Genomic DNA, 24,954 nt, shown 5'->3' with positions numbered 1-24,954 from the left:
ATTTGCGAGATACGCCATAATGTCTGACAGATGTGGGTCCCAACTCAGGGACCCACGTGTGTGTGTGTGTGTGTGTGTGTGTGTGTCTGTGTGTTCCTAACCTTAGTGTAAACTTCTGTATTTTGGCATACTGTATATCTATGCATCTGAATAAAAAAAATCTTTCTGCCACTGCTGTGTTGTGCTCCGTGTTTACCAGCTGAGCGGCTGAATGCCGTAGGATTGGTACAATGTGTCAGAAAGATCCGGGGTATAAGAGCACTCAGAATTGTAAAACGTTTTCACAGAAGATCAGCAGGTTGTTAGGAGATCAATAGGATCAAGGCTTTTCCTTCTGCTCATTGGTAAGCTTGGACATCGCCCCTGGATACCAGGAATAGACCACGCTTGTTTGCATGTCCTGAAGTAGTCCCTGAGTGAAAAATGCCACAAATTTGGAACACAATGTACATTATAAAGTTGATTACAGTTATGATTGCTCTCTATTAACCTTTTATTTGCTAGAACCTGAATAACCCTTAGTGAATTCAGAAAATAACAGTTATTCTTTGTATAATAAGTTAAAACATTTTCCAATATACTAGGTATTAATTTCTCATGCTTTTTAAGTTCTCTGGCAGTCATTCAATAAGAACCTTCATTATTTATTAAAATCTACCCTGATCATGTGATGGGCACACAGACGCACGGTTCCTTACAGTTATCAGAGCTGTGACTTCTACTGAACCGTCTGTCCATCACATCTTGAAAACCTTATTGATAAAGTTATTGATACAGAAGAAAACGTATAAAATTGTGTAACTTTTTATTATACAAAAAATAACATTTGCTGAAACTGGAATACTCCTTTAAACGGGTAGCACACATAATGTATTGTCAGCATAAACAATACCCCTCCCCACTGTACAGCAGGTACATAGACGCACGCTTCATCTATGTATAATTACAGGTAACTGCACATATAGTAACCAAGGTACTGGGCGTTTCACAGTTCATGCGTTGTGTGATATACAGACCTGACGAAGTATTCGTTATTATCCAGCTAAGCCGAAGACTGAGCAGGGCACTGATACTGTACGTTTTGCTGTAGCAGATTCTTTGTTACAGCTAAATTACTAATGGACTATCAACTATACAATAATAATGATATCACGTATAAGTCTCAAATATTTTGTATTCATCCTGACTTTAAATATGTTTGGTCTAATTTTTAGTATCATTATTGTTTCTTTATTTTTTTACTAAAATTAACATTATTTTTCAAGAACACCGAGTTTATTAAGACTGGCGTTTCATACGCTGGTTTTAACCTAAAGAGCACTGGGGTAAAATGCGCCTGATTTAATAGATCCTTAATAAATTAGGTGCATCTCTGGCTGTCCGTGCACCAAACATGGAAATCTACGCTAGTTATGAGCTGGAGTAGATATTCGCTGATTACTTCACTGTTACAAGCCCTGGCACAGATTTTTATTGTAAAGAATAGAGATTTCCAGTCCACAACCAACAGAGTATTGTCTAGATTGGATACATCTGCATTCACCTCTCAGCTGTGAGACGTATAGGTCTGTACAGGTTTTCAGCCTCTAGATGAAAACAAGATTGTTTCTTATCATATAAAGCAAGCAGAGATCTTTTCAAAGGTATACGTAAAACTTAGGCAAATAACCGTGATCTGAATAGGGCCTAAGATGTAGCGGTGTGGCTGAATGATCTGATCTACCTTTAGAGTAGTCGGACATGCACTTTTTTTTATTGTATTGCTGTGGTGGTGTATTTGAAATCACACTGGGGAGACCTAGTCCGACTACTCCATTATGTCCTAACTGGATAACATCTGCATATGTGACCTTTTGGGGTATTTGGAATTCTATTAGGACCCCCTCTATTAGCCAGAGCGCTCTTGTAGGACCCCCTCTATTGGCCAGAGTGTAGAGAAACTAGAAAGTGTCTCCCTCTCTGACCATGTATCATAGTACAAGGTGAACCTTCGTAACATCTGTACTATTTACTTGTCAAGTTGGAATTATCTTGATCTGTTCGTTTCTGTCCCTTATTGCTGTAGATTGAAATTGTCTTGTTAGGAAATTTGGTTACATTTTATTAGGGGCCAGGGCACTTTTTTATTGTCTCAAACAAGAGCTGGCAATACTGCCTGGAATGTAACTGGATCAGCGGACTTGTTGCGTAATTCTCTAGTTAACCTGGGTAACATGAGTTTATTTTAACTTTTTTTTTTTAAACATGCAATGGCATTTAACCCTTTCGCTGCCAGGGTTTTTTTTTCCCATTTGGCACCTCTTGTAGCTAGGACTATTTTCTACCAATGCTCTGATTGATAAGGAGGTGATAATATAAACTAATGTTCATGTTACCCCTCCCCCTGGGGTCATTACAGCCATACAGGGACAGGAGGTGGATGATGGCTACTCGATCCCTCCTTTCCACCTGCCAGCACGTTCCCCGGTGGCAAACTCCCTCTACTCCTCTACACAGGATGTAAATACACTATTTTGACAAAAGTATTGGGACACCTACACATTACATCTACAGAAGCTTTTGACATCCTATTCTAAATCCTTAGGCATTAATATGGAGTTGGTCCCCCCTTTGCAGCTAAAACCGCATCCCCTCTTCTAGGAACGCTTTGTACAAGATTTTGGAGTATGTCTGTGTGAATATTTGCCCATTCACCCAGAAGAGCATTTATGTGGTCAGACACTGATGTTGGACAAGAGGTCCTGGCTCACAATCTCCGTTCTAGTTCATCCCAAAGGTGTTGGATGGGGTTGAGTTCAGGGCTCTCTGCGGGCCTGTCAAGTTCTTACACACCAAACTCACCCAACCGTGTCTTTATAGACATTTCTTTTGGCACTGGGGCACAGTCATTCTGGAAAAGAAAAGGGCCTTTCTCAAACTGTTCCCACAAGGTTGGAAGCTACAATTGTCCAAAATGTGTTGGTATTCTGAATCATTAATATTTCCCTTCACTGGAACTAAGGGGCCTAGGCCAAGCCCTGAAAAAACAACTCCATAGCGTTATCCCTCTTACAAACTTTACAGTTGGCACAATGCAGTCAGGCAGGTAATGTTCTCCTGGCATTAGACAAGCCCAGACTAGTCCATTAGACTGCCGGTTAGAGAAGTGTGATTTGTCACTCCACAGAACACGTTCCCACTGCTCCAGAGTCCAGTGGCGCCATGCTTTATACCACTCCATCTGACGCTTGGCATTGTGCTTGGTTATATAAGACTTGCATGCAGTTGCTCGGCCATTATAACCCATGCCATGAGGTTCCTGGCGCACAATTTATATGCTGATGTTAATTCTTTAGGAGGTTTGGATCTCTGCAGTTAAAGTGTTGGCGCCTTTTATGCACTATGTGCCTCAGCACTCTGCGATCCTGCTCTGTACCTTACGTGGTCTGCCTGTAATAATACCACTCACAGTCGATCATCGAATATCTAGGAGGGAAAAGATTTCATGAACTAACTTGTTGCAGCAATAGCATCCTATTACAGTACCACGCTGGACTTCAGTGAGATCTTTACAACGACCCATTCTTTCACTAATGTCTGTAAGGACAGACTGCATGGCGAGGTGCTGGGTTTTATACATCTGTGGCAATGAGACTGAATCAAACATCTGAATTCAATGATTAAGAGGTGTGTCCCAATACTTTTTCTCCATATAGTGTATACTACTCGCACTTCAACCTGCTTTTATACAGGTGAACTCGGTCTTGTTTTAAAGTTAAAATTCTTCACATTAAAACAAGTCTTAGTTCGCATCTCTAGCTGAGACCTAGCCTGAGCTAGAGCCTATAGAAGCAAGGACCTATCCGATACGTCCTTGGCTACGGTGGAGCCTCCCTGGCAGGGCGTATGACATACCTCCTTGGCAGAGAGCTAGTTAAATAACGTTTTATATGCAGTTTGGTCATTTCCTAGAACTTCTGTTATTAAATAAAACACCCTTTATAATGTACTTCCTCGTGAGGCTTCTTTGTGTCATCGTGGTGTGACTTCCAGGCAGATGAACCTGGCTTTAGGGTGAAACGCTACTGCTGACTTCCCAAGACTATCAGCGCACTCCGACTTGCTCCAGTCATGTTGTGCATTTTTCGGGCTACCTGCTCTGTTACCAATTTCATTTTCACTCCCACTAGAGGAAGTGATTTGGGGTAAAATATATTTATTTTGGGTTTGGTGATAATGTAGTTTCCTAATATAAGTTTTAAAAAAGACCGCAAGATGTGGGTTGAAAATATTAATGTATGTATAGATACATTTTATATACAGACTACCTACATGACCATTTGGGTTAAGTTCCGATTGTGAAAAAGTGTGTATCCAGTTTTTGTCCGAAAACACCTACCCGAGGTTTCTGAACGGTTTCCATCACTTCGTGATATATTTAGATAATATTGCAGGATGCTCGGTCCTGGGAGATCAGTGAATGTAAAAAACATAACCGTTGTTTTGATAGCAATTTCCTACTGGTTCCGATCATACATGAGACCTGCTTTACACAAACATTTCCTTCCTGCATCATTTATATTATTAGTGCAGCTTTTCAAGTTCTTCTAATGGTTGTGTTCAGGTAATTCACCTTATTATGGTAATAGGGAGGCTAATAAAATCTAAAAATGTCATCTTGTAAATGAGGATACATGTTTACCCTTAGTCTATAAATGTTTAATATCCACATAAAATAAGATTTAGCGGTACATATAGTACAGAACCATATTCTTTCACTTTTAAAGGAGAAATGCCATCCTTTAACCCCTTAGTGACTAAGCCTGTTTTGGCCTTAAGGACCAGGCCATTTTTTTCCAAATCTGACATGTATCACTTGAAGTGGTAATAATTTTGAAATGCTTTTATTTTTTCAAACGATTCTGAGATTGTTTGCTCGTGACACATTGGACTTTAACCCCTTAGTGACCACTAATACGCCTTTTTACGTGATTCACTAATGGGCTTTAGGCTAGGCTGACGCCTTTTCACGTCAGCCTAGTCTAAGTCCTGCACGGGTCTCCCGTGCAGGCAGGAGCCGGGGCTCTGCTGTCTGATGACAGCTGAGCCCCTGCTCCAACACCCGCGATCGAAGTTTACTTCGATCGCGGCCGTTTAACCCGTTAAATGCCGCCGTCAATAGCGACCGCGGCATTTAACTTTGTTTACAGAGGGAGTGCGCTCCCTCTGTCACCCATCGGCGGCCCGCGAATGCAATCGCGGGTTTCCGATGGGGTGTCATGGCAGCCGGGGGCCTGATAAAAGCCCCCAGGTCTGCCCTGGACATATGCCTGTTAGGACGCGCCGGAGGCACGTCCTAACAGATTGCCTGTCAGATTTACACTGACAGGCAATAATGCTCTGGTATACGAAGTATACCAGAGCATTATAGCAGCGATCGGAATATCGCACAGTAAAGTCCCCTAGTGGGACTAGTAAAATAAGTAATCAAAGTGAAATAAAGATTATTAATAAAAAGTACAGTAAAAAAATAAATAAAACCATTTTTTTCCATAAAAAGTGGTTTTATTTAGTAAAAGTGTAAAAAAAAAAAAAAGTACACATATGTGGTATCGCCGCGACCGTAATGACTCCATTAATAAAGTTAATATGTAATTTAAACCACAAAGTGAACACGTAAAAAAAAAAACGCAAAAAACGATGGCGAAATTGCAATTTTTTTCCATTGCCCCCCAAAAAAGTCATAATAAAAATGAATCAATAAGTCCCATGTACCCCAAAACAGTACCATTCAAAACTACGTCTTGTTCCGCAGAAAACAAGCCCAAAAAATCACTACATTGATGGAAAAATAAAAAAATTACGGCTCTTGGAAAGCGACGATGCAAAAGCAAATAATTTTAGTTCAAAAGTGTTTTTATTGTGCAAAAGTTGTAAAACATAAAAAAAACCTCTACATATGTGGTATCGCCGTAATCGTACCGACCCATAGAATAAAGGTAACATGTTATTTACGTCGCATAGTGAACGGCGTCAATTTAAAAACGCATAGAACAATGGCGGAATTTCAGTTTTTTTTTTATAATCCCCCCCAAAAAGGTTAATAAAAGTTAATATAAAAATTATATGTACCCAAAAATGGTGCTATTAAAAAGCACAACTAATCCCGCAAAAAACAAGTCCTCATACAGCTATGTAGACGAAAAAATAAAAACGTTATAGCTCTTTGAATGCGACTATAGAAAAACGAATAAAATAGCTTCGTCATTAAGGCCTAAAATGGGCTGGTCACTAAGGGGTTAAGTTAGTGGTAAAATTTGGGCGACGCATTCAGTGTTTATGAAAAACACCAAAATTTTGAGGAAAATTGCAAAAATTTGCGGTTTTGAAAATTTAAATGGATCTGCTTGTAAGAGAAATAGTAACCACGCAAAATAGCTACTATTTCACATTTATGTCTACTTTATGTTTGCATCGATTTTTTTTTTTTTTTTTTTTGAACGTCCTTTTCTTTTTCTAGGACATTACAAGGCTTAGAACTTTAGCAGCAATTTCTCACGTTTCCAAGAAAATTTCAAAAGCCTTCTTTTAGGGCTGGTTCCGTTCTGAACTGGTTTTGAGGGCCTTTTATACTAAACCCCCTATAAATCTTCCCATTTTAAAAACTGAACCCCTCAAAGTATTCAAAACAGCATTTAGAAAGTTTCTTAATCCTTTAGACGTTTCACAAGAATTAAAGCAAATTAAATGTGAAATTTACAAATGTCATTTTTTTTGCAGAAAATCAGTTTTGATCCATTTTTTTCTGTAACACACAAGCTTTTACCAGAGAAACGCAACTCAATATTTATTGCCCAGATTCTGCAGTTTTTAGAAATATCCCACATGTGGCCCTAGCGTGCTACTGGACGGAAACACAAGCCTCAGAAGCAAAGGAGCACCTAGAGGATATTGGGGCCTTATTTTTATTAGAATATATTTTAGGCACCATGTCAGGTTTGAAGAGGTCTTGTGGGGTCAAAACAAAGAAAACACTCCAAACAAGACACCATTTGGCAAACTACACCCCTCAAGGAATATATCAAGGGGTATAGTGGGCATTTTGACCCCACAGGTATTTTGCTGAATTTAGTCTAATTATGCTCTGAAAATTCAAATTACGTTTTTTCTAATAAAATGTCGTTTTAGCTCAGATTTTTCAATTTTCACAATAGATAAAGGTGAAAAATAACCCTAATTCTTCTGAGTACAGCAATACCCCATATGTGGTAATAAACTGCTGTTTGGACCCACGACAGGGCTCAGAAGGGAAGGAGCACCATTTGGCTTTTTGACCCCACAGGTGATTCTACATTAGAAATTAGTGCCTAGCGCATGGTGCAGAGTGAAAATTGCAATTTTCCGCTGATATGCCAATTTAGTGCACAATATGTTGTGCCCAGTTTGTGCCACTGAAGACAAATGCCTCAAACTGTTAAGTGAGTTCTCCTGGGTATGGCGATGCCATATATGTGGACGTAAACTGGTGTTTGAGCACACTGTAGGGCACAGAAGGGAGGGAGTGGCATTTGGCTTTTGGAGCGCAGATTTTGCTTGGCAGTTGTTCTGTTTGGGGTTTTGCTGGTATTTCAGTTTATATTGTGGGGGCATATGTAATCTGTGCGAGGTACATCAGGGTATAATAAGAGGGTATAATAATGCAGTAAATAAATAATAATCTGCATATGTGTGGCCAGTGTTGCACTGATAACTGTTGGCCAATCTTATCCGCTTTTGGAACACTGCATATTTTGCGTCGCCATATTCTGAGAGCCGGAGCTGTGGGAGAGTTTATTTGTTGTGGGACAATCTGTAGTTTTCATTGGTACCATTTTGGGTTACGTGCAACTTTTTGATCACTTTTTATTCCATTTTTTTGGGCAAGCAAGGTGACCAAAAACCAGCAATTATGATAGTTTTTTTTTAATTTTACTTTATTCTGCGGGTTGATACGATTACGGCGATACCATATGTATATAGTTTTTTTATGTTTTACAGCGTCTGTACAAAAAAAATCGCTTTTTTGAAAAATAATTTATTTTTTGTGTCCTCATATTCTGAGAGCCATAACTTGTTTATTTTTGCGTTGACAAGGCTGTGTACGGACTTGGTTTTTGCGGGACGGGATGTAGTTTTTTATTGGTACTATTTTGGGGTACGTGCGACTTTTTGATCACTTTTTATTCTATACTTTAGAAGGGATGGTGACCAAAAAAAATAGCGATTCTGGCATTGTTTTTTATTTTATTTTTTTGCAGTGTTCACCGTGCGGGAACAATAACATTATAGTTTTATCGTTTGGGTGGTTACGAACGTGGTGATACCAAATATGTGTACTTTTTTATCGGTTGAATTTTTTTCCTATAGTAAAAGACTTTTATTATAGGAAAAAAGGCAGTTTTTAATTTTTTAACTTTGAACTTTTTTATAACTTTTTTTTATAACTTATTTTTGTCCCACTAGGAGACTTGAAGACCTGCACCTCTCATCTTTATTCTAGTACATTGCACTACCCACGTAATGAAATGCATTAGAGCTGTCAGCTATTCACTGACGGCAAACCTATTAGGCTCCACCTCCGGACGGGGCCTAATAGGTTTCCATACGTGGCAGACCAGGAAGCCACTGTTGGCCTCCGGTTGCCATAGTAACAATCGGCATCCGTGCGATCGCAGCGCTGCCGGTCTCCTGGAAATCACTAAGATGGCACGATCGCTTTTGATCGTGGCATCTAAGGTGTTAATGGCAGGGAGCAGAGCTAGCTCGTTTCCCTGCCATTACAGCAGAATGTCAGCTGTAACATACAGCTGACATCCTTCAGGCTGATGGCGCAGGCTCAGCTTCTGAGCCCACCGCCATCTTTCATCTGCGACCGGAAGCCTTTTAAGTCCTGCCTCCAGACGTGGCTTAACTGGCCGCCGTACTTGGCAGACAGGGAGCCATTGTTAGACCTCCTGTTGCCAACAGCCGATCGGCTAGCGTGGCTACCCGGCCCTTTTAGCCGGTTAACCATGCTGCAATATTGTGATTGGTCAGTCGCTACTGACTGACCCATCACAGCGATCGCTGGCGACGCCGCGCCACGATTGTTCCCCCGACAAGTCACCATGACTGAAAAAATTTAAGTATTACAAAAAGTTTGCTCACCACATTTCCACTGCGTTTCCAATGCGTTAAATGGTGCAAGTTGATGTAAATATATCCAATTGCTGCAGGTGCTTGTAGATATTCCCAATAAAGTCCTGTGTCGACAGCAGGTAAACAAGGTAATACAGGCGTATAATGAAGGTATATCCAGCACTCTGAATAAAAGTTATAACGTTTATTAGGTCATGTTAAAACAAAGAGATTAAAACAAAAAATCTCAAGATCACGCTCACGCGTTTCAGACCAATGAGGTCCTTAATCATAGCTATGGTTAAGGACCTCATTGGTCTGAAACGCGTAAGCGTGGTCCCGGGATTTTTTGTTTTAATCTCTTTGTTTTAAATTCATCGTGACTATCCGCTGTCCTGTTCTGTCACCATGTGTTTTGACATGGTGACAGAAAAGCACTATGACGTAACTGTACAGTTGCGTCAAGGTGTGTTAAGGGGTTAATCTTATGGTATATCCCTAAGACATACCATAAAATTCTGATTTTGGGGGTCTGACCCTCTATGGCATCCATTAGAATCTGTTATGCTTTTTAATTCTTTTTGTTAAAAATATTTTGAAATGGAAGCCTTAACGGACATTTTATTGTTCGGAACACCCACACTGCTTTATTTTCTTTTGGAAATATTGTTAGACAACTTTTTACACTACTCAACCAAATGATAATAAGCCATGATATCTCAATACATTTTTAATCGGAAACAATTCTATTAGTCAATTTAATGTGTGTTGTGGCCAATAATAGTCATTCACACGGGAAGTTTCTAAATATACGTTCAAATCTTACAATTCTATGGCCGTCTAAACGCAGTCTAACATGTACAGTAATGAGTATGAGCTGTGATGGTTACATTATGATTTGATTTCTTTGTATTGTCTGTAGCTTTACTTCTAGACACTCGTATTATATTAATTATATTGCCTCTTTTTCTTAGAATGTGGCTTGGCTGTGCATCGAGGCTGCAGAGACATCGTAGGTACCTGTGCAAAGATCAAGGTAGGTTGCACCTTTTCTATTCTGTGTGGTCTTTTTGATGAAATGCAATACGGAATGAATTTGTTTGATTAGCAAGGCCCTTTTCACACTGTTAAAATACAGTGCTGTAGTCTTGATTTAATTTCACGACGGCACTACATGCACCTTTCCATCTTATACCAACACTATCTTTCTACTTGTGACGGTTCAGGAAGACTGAAATCTTACTACTACTGTTACTACACTACATTACCTACTTCAAATTATGTTTTGTGAATGGAAATAAAATGTTACTTCATTTGCAATACTACTGGTATATACACTGAATAATCACTTTAATAGAAACACCGGCCCTTTCACGATTGGAGCTTCTTTATATCGAAATTAGACACATGACCAGCATATATTGATCAAGTTTTCAGTGGATCAGTTTCGGTGTGAATCCACATTAGAATGGGAACATTGAGCGATTTAAGCAACCTCAAACGAGGCATGGTCATCGCTGCTAGACTAGCCAGGGCCAGTATATTGAAAACTGCCAACCTTGTGGGGTTTTCCTGCTATCACAGCAGACATCCAGTTTAAGTGCCATTGCTATCTAAGGGAAACAGAAAGACAAGACTACAGTGGGCAAAAGATCACAATAATTGGGACACTGAGCAGTTTAAAAATATCGCCTGGTCAGGTGGTTCCAGCTTTCTTATTGCATCATGCTGACGGGAGGGTCCAGAATTTGTCACAAGTAGGATGAATCGATGACCCTTCCTGTCAAGTGTCAACCGATCAGGCTGGTGGAGGTGTAGCAATGGCGTGGGGAATGTTTTCTTGGTAAACCCTGGGTCCTCCGATACCTGTGGATGGACTTTGAACATTAGGGCTTACCTAAGCAGAATAGCGTGTTGACAAAAAGAGGCTTATCACTTCCAAATAGTTTTCCCTGTAGTGACGGACAATATGCATCAGTTTAGCATTAGGGGATGAGCGTTTCCGAGGTGTGTTAGATAAGATAATGGGGTCTCCTTTTTTTTATCCAGAAACAGCACCCATGTCCATGGGCAGTGTCTGGCATTTCAGCTCAGGGAAAAAACACAAAATGTTAACAAGATCAGAAGAGTAATAGGTTGCTCACGAAAAAAACTTCTCATGGCAGAATGGAGATAAAATAAAAGAGCACATTAGAAGAACACATCGAACAGGTGTTTTTTTATATTGGCCGGCCATTGAAGGTTTAGTTCACACTTTTTTTTACTGGCCACTTAGAAATGCAAAAGACTGATGCTTACTGTTTTCTGTAGCTCACTTGTCAGCTTTTCTGTATAGGATAGGTTGAAAGAGTCATCTCATTCGATTAGAGCGTAGTCGCGTTAAAGGGATTTTCCCCATAATCCATATTTGACCTATCCGCAGGATAAGGGATGAATGTCTGATCAGTGGGGGTCTGACCGCTGGGACCACAACCGATCACAAGTACAGGCTTGCTTTGGTGTTCCTGGTTGACCCATAGGAATGGAGCGGTAGTGCTCATGCTTGGCCACCGCTCCATTCGTTTCTATGGGACTGCCAAGCACTATCTTCGACATAATGATTATGGAAAATACCCTTTACTGCTGGAGTCCTAGATAAGGCAGAATAGCAACACTATACACATATATACGGTATAAGGCTCTATATGCATCTAGTGTATACAAAAATATCTGTCCACTCACCAATGTCTCTGTAGGCATCTACCCTGTCACTCCCTGGGGAAAGGGGTTGTTCACCATCACTTCTGGAGATTGTAATAACCTATAACATTTCTCGTCAATTAACTTACATGCGTTGCTGCTGCCATAAAGCACACACCACCTGCTTCACTGTCCATACAGAGAATTCAAGAAGGAATTGCTTCCAATATGGCTGCCCAGAGGCAGGTCTTTAAAGAGATCTGGTTACATTGAAAGTGCAGTCGAATTTGCAGGCAACATGTTATAGAGTTTAGAGAAGCTGTGTAAATAGATATATAGTTTTGTGGGAAAAAGATTCAGCATAACTTATTTATTCATTAAAACCTCTGCTCATTTTAGGCTTAGGAGTCCAGTGGGCGGTTTAACTCTGTGATTGACCGCCTTCCGTGTATGATCATACATGCAGTGATTGCTGTCGATCAGTAAATAGGACCGCCCACTGGACTACTAAGCCCAGACCGAGCAGTGATTTAGATCTATAAATTACAAGTTATGGTAAATCCTTTCCCACGAAAATATATATCAATCTACACTTCACTGCTCTATAATATTCTGTCTGCAGATCGGACTGCATTTTTAAAATGACAGGTTGCATTTATGAAAAAAAAGCTACAACATTTTATAAATACACAAAAAAAAACATTATCTTCTTCATACTTATAAAAAGTTTGATGAAAGTTACTCTGTCATAGAGACATATCAAAAGTTTGGGTCGGTGGTGGTCCGGGTGCCGAGACCCCCACTGTTGCTGAATCGAAGGTGCAGAAATGCTCAGTTGAGCACCCTGCACCTTCGACTGTGATCAGCGCTCCCTGTCAAGCTGTAGACTGCTTGCATAGACGTTCTATGTGAGCGGTCGTTAGCCTGACGATGAGCGCTGATAACAGCCGAAGAAGCAAATATCTCAGCTGAGCACTTCTGCACCTTAGTTTTGGAAACTACGGGGGTTTCTGCATCCGGATCCCACCAATCCAAACTTTTGATATGTCTCTGACACATCAAAAGTTTAAAAGTGTAGTTACTATTTAATTAAACTAATTTTAAAGTGGATCTGTCCTCATACCATGGTGTCCTGTTTAAGTGCAGTAAAGTATGAAGACTAGTCCACTGGACTATTGGCCCAAACTGCATAAAACAACAATTGCGCTGTTTGACTATTAGCAGCTAGTAAAGAACACAGCATTCTCATAGTTAAATTTGTCTGCTGTATATAGTTAAAGGAGTTTTTTGGGGACCAAAAATGATACTCGCTGCACTCTGTGAGTACACTGCTAATATACATTCCGGTCCCCCCGTCGCGCTGATTATGAGATTTTCATAGATCTTTATAGCGCTGCCGGGGGACCTGAAGTCTAGTTGCACGGCCTTCTTTGATGACAATACAACTTTTTGTCATGTGACCGGCCCCGCTGCACTCTATGTAATCTATGTACTACTGCTTTGTTTAGTGTAGCAATTTCCATTTTTTTATGTGAAAATATTCAAAGCTTGTTGGTGGCTGATATGTCCATAAGAATTCTATTACTAACGTAGCAGCAAACGTTTATCCTTACAGGAAGAAAAGGTCTTACAGCCACAGGGTGCTGTCACTCAAACAGTGGTCATGAGACATAAAGGTGAGCAATCTCTAAATACCGAAAATACATTATTAGGATTTAAGTGGCAATGAACTTCTGTTATTTATTTATTAATTCAGAAAACTAATATCAAATTCTAAATCCTGTTTAATATTTAAACTGAGTGTTCTGGGAAAAAATGCTATTTACTTTGGGTTGTCTGGGTTTAGAATAAAGTCTGTTTATTTCCAGAAACCGCGCCACTCTTGTGCATGGGTTGTGTCTGGTATTGTAGCTCAGTGCCATTCAAGTAAATTCGGCTGAGCTGCAGTACTAGACATAATCCATGTTTTTCAGGGGAGAAAAAAAATCACTCTTTCTGACACTTTATTACAAGTAAATATTCCAAAGTATATTTGGGGGAATTTATGAAGACTGGCGTTTCATATGCCAGTCTTAACCAAAAAAAAGCACTGGAGTAAGATGCGCCTCATTTATTAAGTGGCACACGCTTCTTTAAAAAAAAAAAAAAGGAACATCTCGGTGTGTGCGTGTGGCAGAAAGTCAAATCTGCTCCAGGTCTGAGTAGATTTGCGCTATAATTGACAACACTTTTCTGTCATAATTTATACTAAATTTGTTGGGACTTGTGTGGCCCGCCCCTTTTGCTCAGCTCTGCCGATTTTTATATTTATTTTTTATATATAAAGTTTTGTGAGCAATGCAAATGCCTCAAAAGTTGAAATTTGGTGCAAATTGACTTTTTTTAAACTAGAAAACTGGCCTAGAACCTTTAAGGAATTCCCCCCCAATGGCCCACATATAAAATAGGCACAGTTCTCGCTATCTCCAATAAGTTATTTAAAGGTGCCTGTCGTTTAATAATTGTGGTATATTTGGAACTGTTTGCCTGTCAAAAAATAGTTTACCCTTGCAATGCGCATCTGTATATGTTCTTTATATAAACGTGGAGTAACCCTGGTCTCCTGTAACACCCCCTCCCACTTTTCTTGTCCCCTTTCTAATTTGGTGGGAGAGGAGAAAAGTCTCTAAACAATTTGCAAATTGTGTTGCACGTTAATTGCATCTTTAAAAAATTGTGCACGTTATGCAAAAGACTGACGAACAGATTAATAAATGTGTGCCATTGTATGACAGATATAATACTTTCATATTTTTATTTTTAGGTTCCCTACCAAAGGAGCGTCCTCGCTCAGCAATTGTGGCAGTAGATGAAAAGTCTCTAATAACGCTTGGCTTCAATAACAGAAGACCACAGACTGCCCTATCGTTATCCAAAAGTATCTCTACACAAAATATTTCAGGGTATGAAGATATTTTTTCACTGCTTAGGAACAAAGGAAAGGCAAATACATATTAAAGTTGGGTTTTTTCCTTAGAGGGTACCTGAATTTTGATGAGTTCAGTAAAATCATGCAGCGACCTCATTGGGAGGTCATTCTGTACCTGTGTAACCCTTTATGAGCGCTGTATTATTGTTTATGCCAATGCAATTTACCCTGTTCTTTCTGCACCCGAACTTGTGTAACAGATTGCTACAGACTAATGCCTCACTAATCGCGGATGGGGGGTGACCTCAAATAGCCATATCTTGGGTTGTGTACCCCTGGAACTGTGATTCTAGTAGCATATGAAAGCGGACATTCTTATCTTTCACGTGACACCAGAAAACACAGTTGGGAATGGAAGCTGTATACTACATGCATATACAGTTCCCATTTCTGACTGTTTTTAACCAGTGATCTCGCCAGTTGTGTCCCAGATAGAACTGCGATCCTGGTGGCATATGAAAGATAAGAATCTCATCTTTCATATTTCACTAGAATCAGTCCGAGATATGACTATTTGAAGGGAGTGGAGACCACTTCCCTCCAGCCTGATCCTGCATTTCGTCTCGGCGTCCTTGCTGCTAAAGAGGGGTTCATCTTAGCAGCAGTGAGTGGACCGCAAATTACTAGGAAGCGAAAACCCTGGTGGCAGAGATTTCAAACAGGTTTTCCAAGTGGGAAAACTTATTTTTAATCCGTCATTTGCAGATTTGTTCAGGATCAAATAATACTATTATTTCAGACTAAGTTGTTCCAAAAGTTAGTGGCCTTTAACATTGGTGATCAATTTTGTTTTGAGCATTTGTTATTGTTTAGCTGTTCTGATCACAGTTCATGACGTACAGTAGAAGGCAGTATGTGGTCACTTCTATTGCAGTGACCATTTACTTTGTGACATTTTGTATAAAGGTTTCATGAATCCTCCCTTTGCAGGCTTGGACGGGACGACAATCTCCTAAGCAGCTTGAGAGCTTTGTCACAATCAACAGACTCCTTGCACAAAGCTAGTAAAGTCAATGAGTCTATGGAATCTCTAAGTGATGAAGGTAAAAGTCTGTGTATAACTTATTTACATGTTAGTCAATTACAGTAATACTCTTTTAATTAAAGGACCTTTGACCAATAGTAATTAGTTGACAGATTATTAGCTTAAATATCTTACAACTGTGGTAAATTGTCAAGTTTCCGTATATTCTGGCCTTAAAATAGGAGGATACATGCCTCTCTATTTCATTGCAAATTGCAAACTGTATTGGGGAACTGCAAATCATGAAACCACCTTTTTCCCTGATACACTTAATAAATAGTCCGCTTCACATTTTTCTCTTCCCCTGCTATTGTTGTAAATTTGTTTTGGACTTCTGATTGATAAATTATTTTGCTCGCAGGTACTGATCTGTATGAGGGGCAGCTCATGGGAGAGTTTGAGATGGATTCTAGGCAACTAGAGAAAGCCTCTTGGAGTGAAGCAGTGGACAGTGGGTTTCTTATGAAACAAATGAAAGAAGTTGTGAAACGTCAAGACGTCATTTATGGTGAGGAAAAATATAATTATAGGCCCTTTGTTTCATGCGTTCACATGCAGTATGTGAACAGTTACTACTTACATTCTAGATCAGCCTGCACAACCTTGTAAAATATATGACCTCTGATTAACTTGTACATTGACTTATCGAGAACATTTCTGGCAAAGTATAATATTCCTAATAGAGAACAGGGGGGACACTAGTTATTCTATAGAATGACTTTTCACACATGCCTTTAAAAAAAAATGTATTTACTAAATTTGTAGGAAATATGTGGAGACCTTTTTTTGATACACTGTCTAGAACTTTAGGACGTTCTACAGAATACCTAGCTCCTCTGTATAATGCCTTTGTTTCACACATTGCCGGTAACGTATTCACTAATGTCCATTTTAAAGCGGTTATAAGATGAAAGTAAATGAATGGCCTATCCTCAGGATACCTGATCGGTGGGATATCTGATCAGTGGGGGGTCCAACTCTTGGCATCCACACCGAGCAGCGAGCGCTTCTTCCTCTTAATTATTTTTACTGCTCCATATTGTAAAACGCCGACATACGTGTAGCGGTGGTTTACATTATTACAGCCTTCTCCCATTCACTTGTGAAGGATAGGCCATCAATTTTCTTTCACCGAATAACTCCTTTAAAGTTGTGCGAACAAGGATCTAATAACATAACATGACATGTCTGTCCATAGTCACGTTGGTTTTATTCTGCATACAATAATAATTGTAACTTTGTGCGCAGAGCTTATGCAGACTGAAATGCACCATATCCTCAGACTGAAGATCATGAGTGACATCTACTGTCAGGGAATGTTGTCAGAACTGCAGTATGAGCAGCAAGTCATAGAGAAGATCTTTCCATGCATGGAAGATCTACTGAACATCCACACGCGCTTCTTCCAGCGAATGTTGGAAAGGAAAAGGGAATCGATGGCTGAAAAAAGTGAGAAGAATTTTGTCATGAGAAGGATTGGAGATATTTGCACACAGCAGGTAACAACTGTTCATACTTGTGCATTCTAGGGCAGTATGAAGCCTTTTTTGTATGAATTGTTGCCCGCAGTGTGGTATTTTATGGCAGGCTGCATTGCGGGTAGAATTGTTAGGTATGTGTGCTGTATAATGCACTGTATTACCTTGCAGAAGCACTGATATCAGAGCTTCTTTTATGAATGCTTTGTTTTATATGGCAACGGATCTTTTTCATCCGTTTTCTGTTTTTTTGAAGACCAGAATAGTGTGGCATAGTGCGCCTTTGTATCCAGAAAGAAGAGCAAAAAAAAAATAAACGAACCAATCCATTCTAAGCAAATAGAATTTATTACAAAACGGATCATGACGGATCTGTCGTGGCTCTAGTGAAAGCACAAATATCGAAATGTGACAATTAGAATTTTTGTTGAGATGCTGTTTCCACCTTGTTGACCAGACAAGCAGCAGCAGCAGGTTCAGCACAATTATTTACTTAGGTTTTGAAAGTTTGATGTGTTGTAAAGGGGCTCGTCTGTTCGAGACCATTACTCCCACTAAGCCCTGTCAGGGCAGGGTCCAGTAGGTAATGGGGACCAAAAGCTTTGTCCTTGATTCTGGAGGACTTCTGGTATCCACTGAAATCGATATCGTGCTTCATTTTATTATGGAAAATCAGAATTTACCTTGTGGTTCCCCCAGTGATCGCAACTAACACTTGGGGTTCCCAGCAGCTAAAACCCCCAGGATCAGGGTTTCAAAACGTTGTGTATGTGATTTTATGTAGAATGTACCAATTTACTCCTAATAATGATCATATCATTTATGCTTCTATTATTTGTTTGCATTTAGCATGATGTGTATAGATGGAAATGTCACCTGTGACTCAGAAAACCAGCGACTAGTGAGCTGGAATAAAGTGACAAAACACAGATTGCTGGCCTAATTGTTTTGTCTATACCCGTGTGGACCTTAGTATTGAACATTATATATCCTATTAAGTTCCATTGACCTATTTTTTAATTTTTTATTTTTTTTGGTGGTGTTTTTTTCAGTTTTCTGGAGAAAATGCCGAGCGCATGATTAAAACTTATGGTAAATTCTGTGGCCACCACAAGGAAGCGTTGGACTACTTCAAGGATTTGCTGTCTAAGGACAAAAGGTTTCAGGCCTTTGTAAAGGTATAGAATAAAGCTTCTATTATTAGGAATACATTGTGGGTTACCAAATATAGGTGGGTCACTTTTTCGTGTTTGTGTCTGTTTCAGAAAAAGAGTAGCAGCCCCATAGTCAGGCGTATGGGGATTCCAGAATGCCTTTTATTGGTTACACAACGGATTACCAAGTATCCAATCATTTTGGAGCGAATTCTGCATTATACAGACGGTAATTTCTTCATTCATCTATGTAATTTGACTGTCCATCAAGCGTTAGATATTAGTACCACGCATCCAGGGAAGATCTATTTGCACATTTCATTGAGAAGTTGTTCGTTTTGGGTCCCAGAACATTGTTACACTGGTATTTGTTAACGTTTACCCCTTACTGGCCACTTATGGTAAATTTATGTTGGGATCTAGTGTAATGCCATCGAAGTATATATCGGCAGTTTAAAAAAAAAAAAAAAATGTAATATAATAATTGTTATTATTAACGAATCGCTTTACATAAGAAATACGGAAAGGTTAAATACATAACATGAGACAAAAAAAACAACACGTACAATAAACAAGAGCTTGCTGAGTGACAGACTGATTAAGAAGTGAGGGCCCTGCACACAAGGGCTCACAATCTACGCGTTTAATGATAAATAAACCCTATCAGGGAGCTGAAAAAAATGATCACCCCAGGACTTATGATAAGAAATTCTGTGTATGCCACTCAAAAAAGGTAGTATTTGTTTAGAATAGCCATCTCCCCTTTAGAATGTCACATTCCAAAAAGTGACATTTTCTCTGGTCATCTTGACCCGTCATTAAAATGGGGTTACAGCGGGTAATCTGCATTCCACATTTTTTACACTTTTATGGTTTCTTTTTGTCTATCACCTAACTAGAATTTGATATTTCAGAAAATGAGGTGGAACATCAGGCTGTGACGTATGCCCTAAGCTTGGTAAAGGAAGTTTTAAATGGAGTGAATAACAAAGTAAAGAACTACGAGATGAAGAATCGCCTCCATGAGATCTATAGTAAGACCGACAGCAAGTCTATACAACGGATGAAGAGTGGGCAGATGTTTGCCAAGGAGGATCTAAAGAGAAGGAAATTTGTTCGTGATGGTCCTGTTTTCTTGAGGTCCAACCAAACCAGTAGATCGAAAGGTAAAATATTCATTGGTTAACACGGTTATAGTTTTGTTCTTGGGGCAAAAGGGATCTTAAAATAACCTGCAGATTTTGACAGAGACTGTGTAAATCTGCTAGTCTGAGCGATTTCTAATGATACGTTGAATCGTCTGCTCACATATGGCTATGGGGTGGGAGTGCTGAAATGCTAGAGTTGCAGTGAGTGCTTTGGTGGACTGTCCATTTCAGAGGCTCAGCTTTTTTACATCGTGACATCAGTACAATTAAGTTGTGTGTTAGTCATCCTCGCCCACAAGCAGTGTTCTGCCAAGAACAACCAGTTCTCCCAGTCTCCACCCTGCTGGAGGAGCATTTTGTTTTTCCCTGTTCCATCAACACCAACTTTACAAGGCTTGGTAACCTGGTTTTCTTGGCTATGAACTCTCTCTATAAGCATAGACCGGAAGTAAAATGAAAGGGAGGAATTAAAACTCATAATTTAAAGCTATTTTTGCTGCTCCTGAACCATATTGCCTGAAACCGATCATCCTTTCCAGATGAATCACCAAGTTGTAGGACATTGCCATCAGTATTACCTTCGTTTTTTTGTTTTTTTTTCTCCCTGCTGCTACAAATTGTAGAATGTGTTAGAAAGAGAAGTGAGTTCTGACTACTACAGCTGCACTATTCGTAGCGCCCTCTACGAGGTTAGACAAGGCAGATTATTGGTGCGCTGGAAGTTCTGCACAGCGGTGGGAAGGTTACAGTGGATTTATTAAATTTTACAGTAAACCCCTTATTTGTTATTTGATTCACAGAGGCTATGGCTGTTCTGCTGTCTGATGTTTTACTCTTCCTCCAAGAAAAGGACCAGAGATATGTCTTTGCATCACTGGTGAGGATTATTCACATCCATGAACTAAAGTTGTACACTATTAGGCCCCGTGCACACGACCATAAAAAAATCTCCGTAATTGCCGACCGTAATACGGTCCGCCATCATGGACCCTTTCAGTTCTATTGGCCACGGACGCCTTTCCGTGCCGTAGAACTGTACCGCAAAAGATAGAACATGTCCTATCTTTTGCGTTTTACGGGCCGTTCTCACATACTTTGTATGGGACCACGGGCCGACAATGCAGGCTGCGGCCATGTGCATGAGGCCTTACCCTGTGACAACTGCATCTTAAACTTGTCATCTTTAGTGTATACATTTTAGATTGGTGGTAGAAAGATACTGAAGGTCTGCCAGGCTTCATGGACATTAGATATTCGGTGGATCCCTATTGCTGGCCTAGTCCTCTTTCTTAAGGCCCCATATACACGACCGTATTTTCATCTATGAGTAAATACGGATCCATAATCCATCCGTATTTACAGATTGGTATCCGCAAATATGGTCTGTATTGCGTCCGTATATACGGATCCGTAAAAAGAGGGTGGCTGCAAATGATGTCATCAACATGTTGCCTAGCAACGCTTCCGTAAATACGGATGGTTTACTGATGCACATGCATAGCCGTCCGTATTTACGGAAGCTCGCGTAGACTTCTAGGGGAGAGTCCGAGCCGTAATTACTGACAATAGGACAGGTTGTATAATTTTTTCAGCACGGACACCCATCAGTAAATATTCTGAAAGGTGTCCGTGGCCAATAGAAATGAATCGGTTCGTAATTCCTGATGAAAAATACGGTCGTGTACATGGGGCCTTAGGCCTCTTGCACACGGCTGTGCCCGTAATCGCGGCCCGCGGGCCGCATTTTCATGCCGTGCTCCCATACAAAGTATGGGAGCACGGCCCGTAAAATCCGAAAAGTAGGACATTCTCCATATTTCTCAGCACGGTTGTACGGCACGGACACCTATCCATAGTGCTACGGAAAGGTGTACATGGCCAATAGAACCAGGCGGGTCCGTAATTGCGGACCGTATTGCGGTTTTCAATTACAGAGTTTTTTTACGGTCGTGTGCATATGGGGCCTTATAATGGAAATATTCTTAATATTCCATCCTAGAATTCTACTAGAATCCCCCTCACTCATTCATCCTTTACTTTTATTTTGTCCTTTGCAGTGCAGAATATCATATTTTGGTGCTCTGAGGAAATTGGCTACTTCTGAGGCTTTGTGTTTGCATCAGCTTATGATGTACTTTAGGCATATTTACATCAGGAGCACTTTCCAACATATACATTTTATGTTCTTATAGGCTATCATAGTTTTACATGGAATACCATGTGGCCATTAACAAAAAATTGTTATTGGTCATGCGGCCTTTAACTATGAATTTGTAATCCGCGCCTGCCACCCGCGAGTGGTTTTTGGTTGCATGCGGCCGCCTTTAACTAGTGTCCTCAACCTTATTATTCAATGTGCATTCATTTGCAGTGTAAATTACATGTAAGGCTTTATTCACGCGAATGTATTTCTAGTCTGTGTGCTGTCCGTTTTAATAGTGGACAGCACACTGACCTATACTAGACAATAGGGCTATTCACAAAGCTGTGTTTTTCACTGGAGCGTGTGTCCGTTGTGAGAAACTCACAAGCATGCCCTATTCTTGCCAGTTTTTGCGGACCAGACTCGCCCATTGAAGTCTATGGGTGCGTGAAAAAAAACAGACCGCACAAGGATTACATCCGTGTGCTAAACGCTTCGCACATCAGTTGCTAAAGAATTGCAAAAGAAAAGTGAAACCAGGAAGTGCTTGCAGTGGAGAAAAACCGGACGAAAACAACTGACGACACACGGAAACCTCAGACGTAACACAGACATTCATATGCGTGAAAAATAATTTTTGGCGGACGCTCGTGTGAATAAGGCCTAAATGTTATACTTTTGAGTCTTTTGTATAGATGTAATACAATCCTAAATAAGGAACTATAATCTATAGATTCCTTGTTTTTCATTTATTTTTCTCTTTGCCTTTTTTTTTTTGTTAAGGAACAAAAATCAACCGTGATTTCTTTGAAGAATCTCATTGTGCGGGAGGTGGCTCATGATGAGAAGGGACTGTTCCTGATTAGCATGGTTGGAAAAGACCCTGAATTAGTAGAAGTACTTGCCAGTACAAAGGAAGAGCGGAACAGCTGGATTGAAACGATCAAGGAAACAATGCAGACTATGTACGTTGCTTTATTTTACTACAATCTGATGTGAACCTCATCCTGTGTATTAACTCACTGCCTTGCGTTTTACATATAGGGAGAAAGATGAGGATGAAGGTGTTCAGAGCGAATCTGAGGAAGAAAAAAGAAACTGGGACGCCAAAGCCAAAGAACTGAAAGGTATAAACCTCCAACTTTATATTGTAAAAATTATTTATGTTCCCAGGAAACTCTTGTATTTTACAATACTTTAATATTTTATTGTTTTCTAAGATCACTCAAGATCACCTAAAGCCAGTATGAACCAGTTGTCCTTGTAACACACATTTGCATTTTGTTTGTCACCTCCGTTTGTATGGTGAAATAGGAGATTACTTCAGCTAAGTGCTGCAAACTCTTGAAATGATTTTAGATATCAATTGAATATCAACCATAGTGTCCAAGCAAAGATGCCATTCACCTCCTTATTTTATTTTTAATATAAAGATATGTGGTCATAATGTGTTGCATTTAAAGAGACCCTCTAGCAGGGGCACAACTAGGAAAGACTGGGCGCCGTAGCAAACTCTTGACTGGGGACCCCAGGTGCCACAAGCAGCCCCCCTTATAGATAGGGCCCCCTGTAGAATGTGCCATACAGCCCCCCTGCAGACAGTGCTATACAGCCCCGCCTATAGACAGTGTCACACCCCACTTGTAGATAGCGCCCCCCACCACCCCCTTGTGTATAGTGCCACACAGCTCCCCCTTGTGTATAGTGCCACAAGGCAATGGCGCATCCAAGAAAGTTGTATCAGCCAGGGGGTTTTCAATCAAACATGGAAAGGTGGGTCTGGAGGTAGGACTATGTGACTCTTCAGGATAGCGGCACCGCCCCATGACCCTTTAATGAGTAATTAGCATATAGTGTGCGCCGATTTAAAAGTGGATTTTAAAGGTTGTTGGTGCATCTGAAAAAAACATACATTTGGAAATATTGTCAGGTCATGTATTACCACATGGTGACGGTTCAAAGGGTTAAAACTACCAGACTGGTTCCCATGAAATATACAATGAATTGAAAACCATTCCATCTGCCCTGCAATTTTGTTATTATAAATATATCCTATATAATTACAGCTCCAGAATCAAGCTCTCAAATATATACAGTACCAGAACCAAGCTCTGACATATATGGCTCCAGAACGAAGCTCATATATACAGTACCACAACCAAGCTCCGTACATATATACAGCACGAGAACAAATCTCATACATATATACAGCAACAGAACAAAGCTCAGTACCTATGTACAGTACCAGAACCAAACTCAGTACATATATACAGTACCAGAACCAAGATTAGTACATAAAAACAGAACCAGAACTCAGCTCCGTACATAAATACAACACCAGAACCCAGCTCCGTACATAAATACAACACCAGAACCAAGCTCAGTACATATATACAGCACCAGAACAAATCTCATACATATACACAGCAACAGAACAAAGCTCAGTACATATGTACAGTACCAGAACCAAACTCAGTACATATATACCGTACCAGAACCAAGATTAGTACATAAAAACAGAACCAGAACTCAGCTCCGTACATAAATACAACACCAGAACCAAGCTCCGTACATAAATACAACACCAGAACCAAGCTCCGTACATAAATACAACACCAGAACCAAGCTCCGTACATAAATACAACACCAGAACCAAGCTCCGTACATAGATACAACTCCAGAACCAAGCTCCGTACATAGATACAACTCCAGAACCAAGCTCCGTACATAGATACAACACCAGAACCAAGCTCCGTACGTAGATACAACTCCAGAACCAAGCTCCGTACATAGATACAACACCAGAACCAAGCTCCGTACATAGATACAACACCAGAACCAAGCTCCGTACATAGATACAACACCAGAACCAAGCTCCGTACATAGATACAACACCAGAACCAAGCTCCGTACATAGATACAACACCAGAACCAAGCTCCGTACATAGATACAACACCAGAACCAAGCTCCGTACATAGATACAACACCAGAACCAAGCTCCGTACATATATACAGAAACAGAACAAAGCTCAGTACATATATACAACACCAGAACAAATACAGCTCAATTTAGTGTAACCCCTGCCGTATAGGTTTGTACGGCGTAAAACTACAGTTCCCAGCATGGCCCGAACAATAGTAAGAATATGCTGGGAGACGCTGTTTCACAAAACAAAAATCATACCACCCATCATCTCGCTGCAGATCATACAGTGACTACAGTG

The 24,954-nt window shown here is 40.1% G+C and overlaps 1 protein-coding gene across 6 annotated transcripts in view; it reads left to right on the top strand.

Moving 5' to 3' along the window:
* AKAP13 (A-kinase anchoring protein 13) overlaps positions 1-24,954 on the top strand; it is a 246,255-nt gene that overhangs the window by 210,066 nt on the left and 11,235 nt on the right. For all 6 annotated transcript variants that reach the window (XM_075858212.1, XM_075858211.1, XM_075858213.1 and 3 more), the window contains 12 exons: positions 10,110-10,171; positions 13,430-13,490; positions 14,618-14,756; positions 15,713-15,825; positions 16,168-16,314; positions 17,055-17,305; positions 18,337-18,462; positions 18,550-18,667; positions 19,353-19,604; positions 20,387-20,463; positions 22,513-22,694; positions 22,774-22,856. In XM_075858212.1, coding sequence (XP_075714327.1) covers positions 10,110-10,171; positions 13,430-13,490; positions 14,618-14,756; positions 15,713-15,825; positions 16,168-16,314; positions 17,055-17,305; positions 18,337-18,462; positions 18,550-18,667; positions 19,353-19,604; positions 20,387-20,463; positions 22,513-22,694; positions 22,774-22,856 — 1,611 coding nt within the window. The remainder of the gene's footprint in view (positions 1-10,109; positions 10,172-13,429; positions 13,491-14,617; positions 14,757-15,712; positions 15,826-16,167; positions 16,315-17,054; positions 17,306-18,336; positions 18,463-18,549; positions 18,668-19,352; positions 19,605-20,386; positions 20,464-22,512; positions 22,695-22,773; positions 22,857-24,954) is intronic.

This window comes from Rhinoderma darwinii, chromosome 3 (genome assembly GCF_050947455.1).
Source record: "Rhinoderma darwinii isolate aRhiDar2 chromosome 3, aRhiDar2.hap1, whole genome shotgun sequence".
NCBI classification, from domain to species: Eukaryota; Metazoa; Chordata; class Amphibia; order Anura; family Rhinodermatidae; genus Rhinoderma; species Rhinoderma darwinii.
This window is presented reverse-complemented; position numbering and strand designations above follow the sequence as displayed.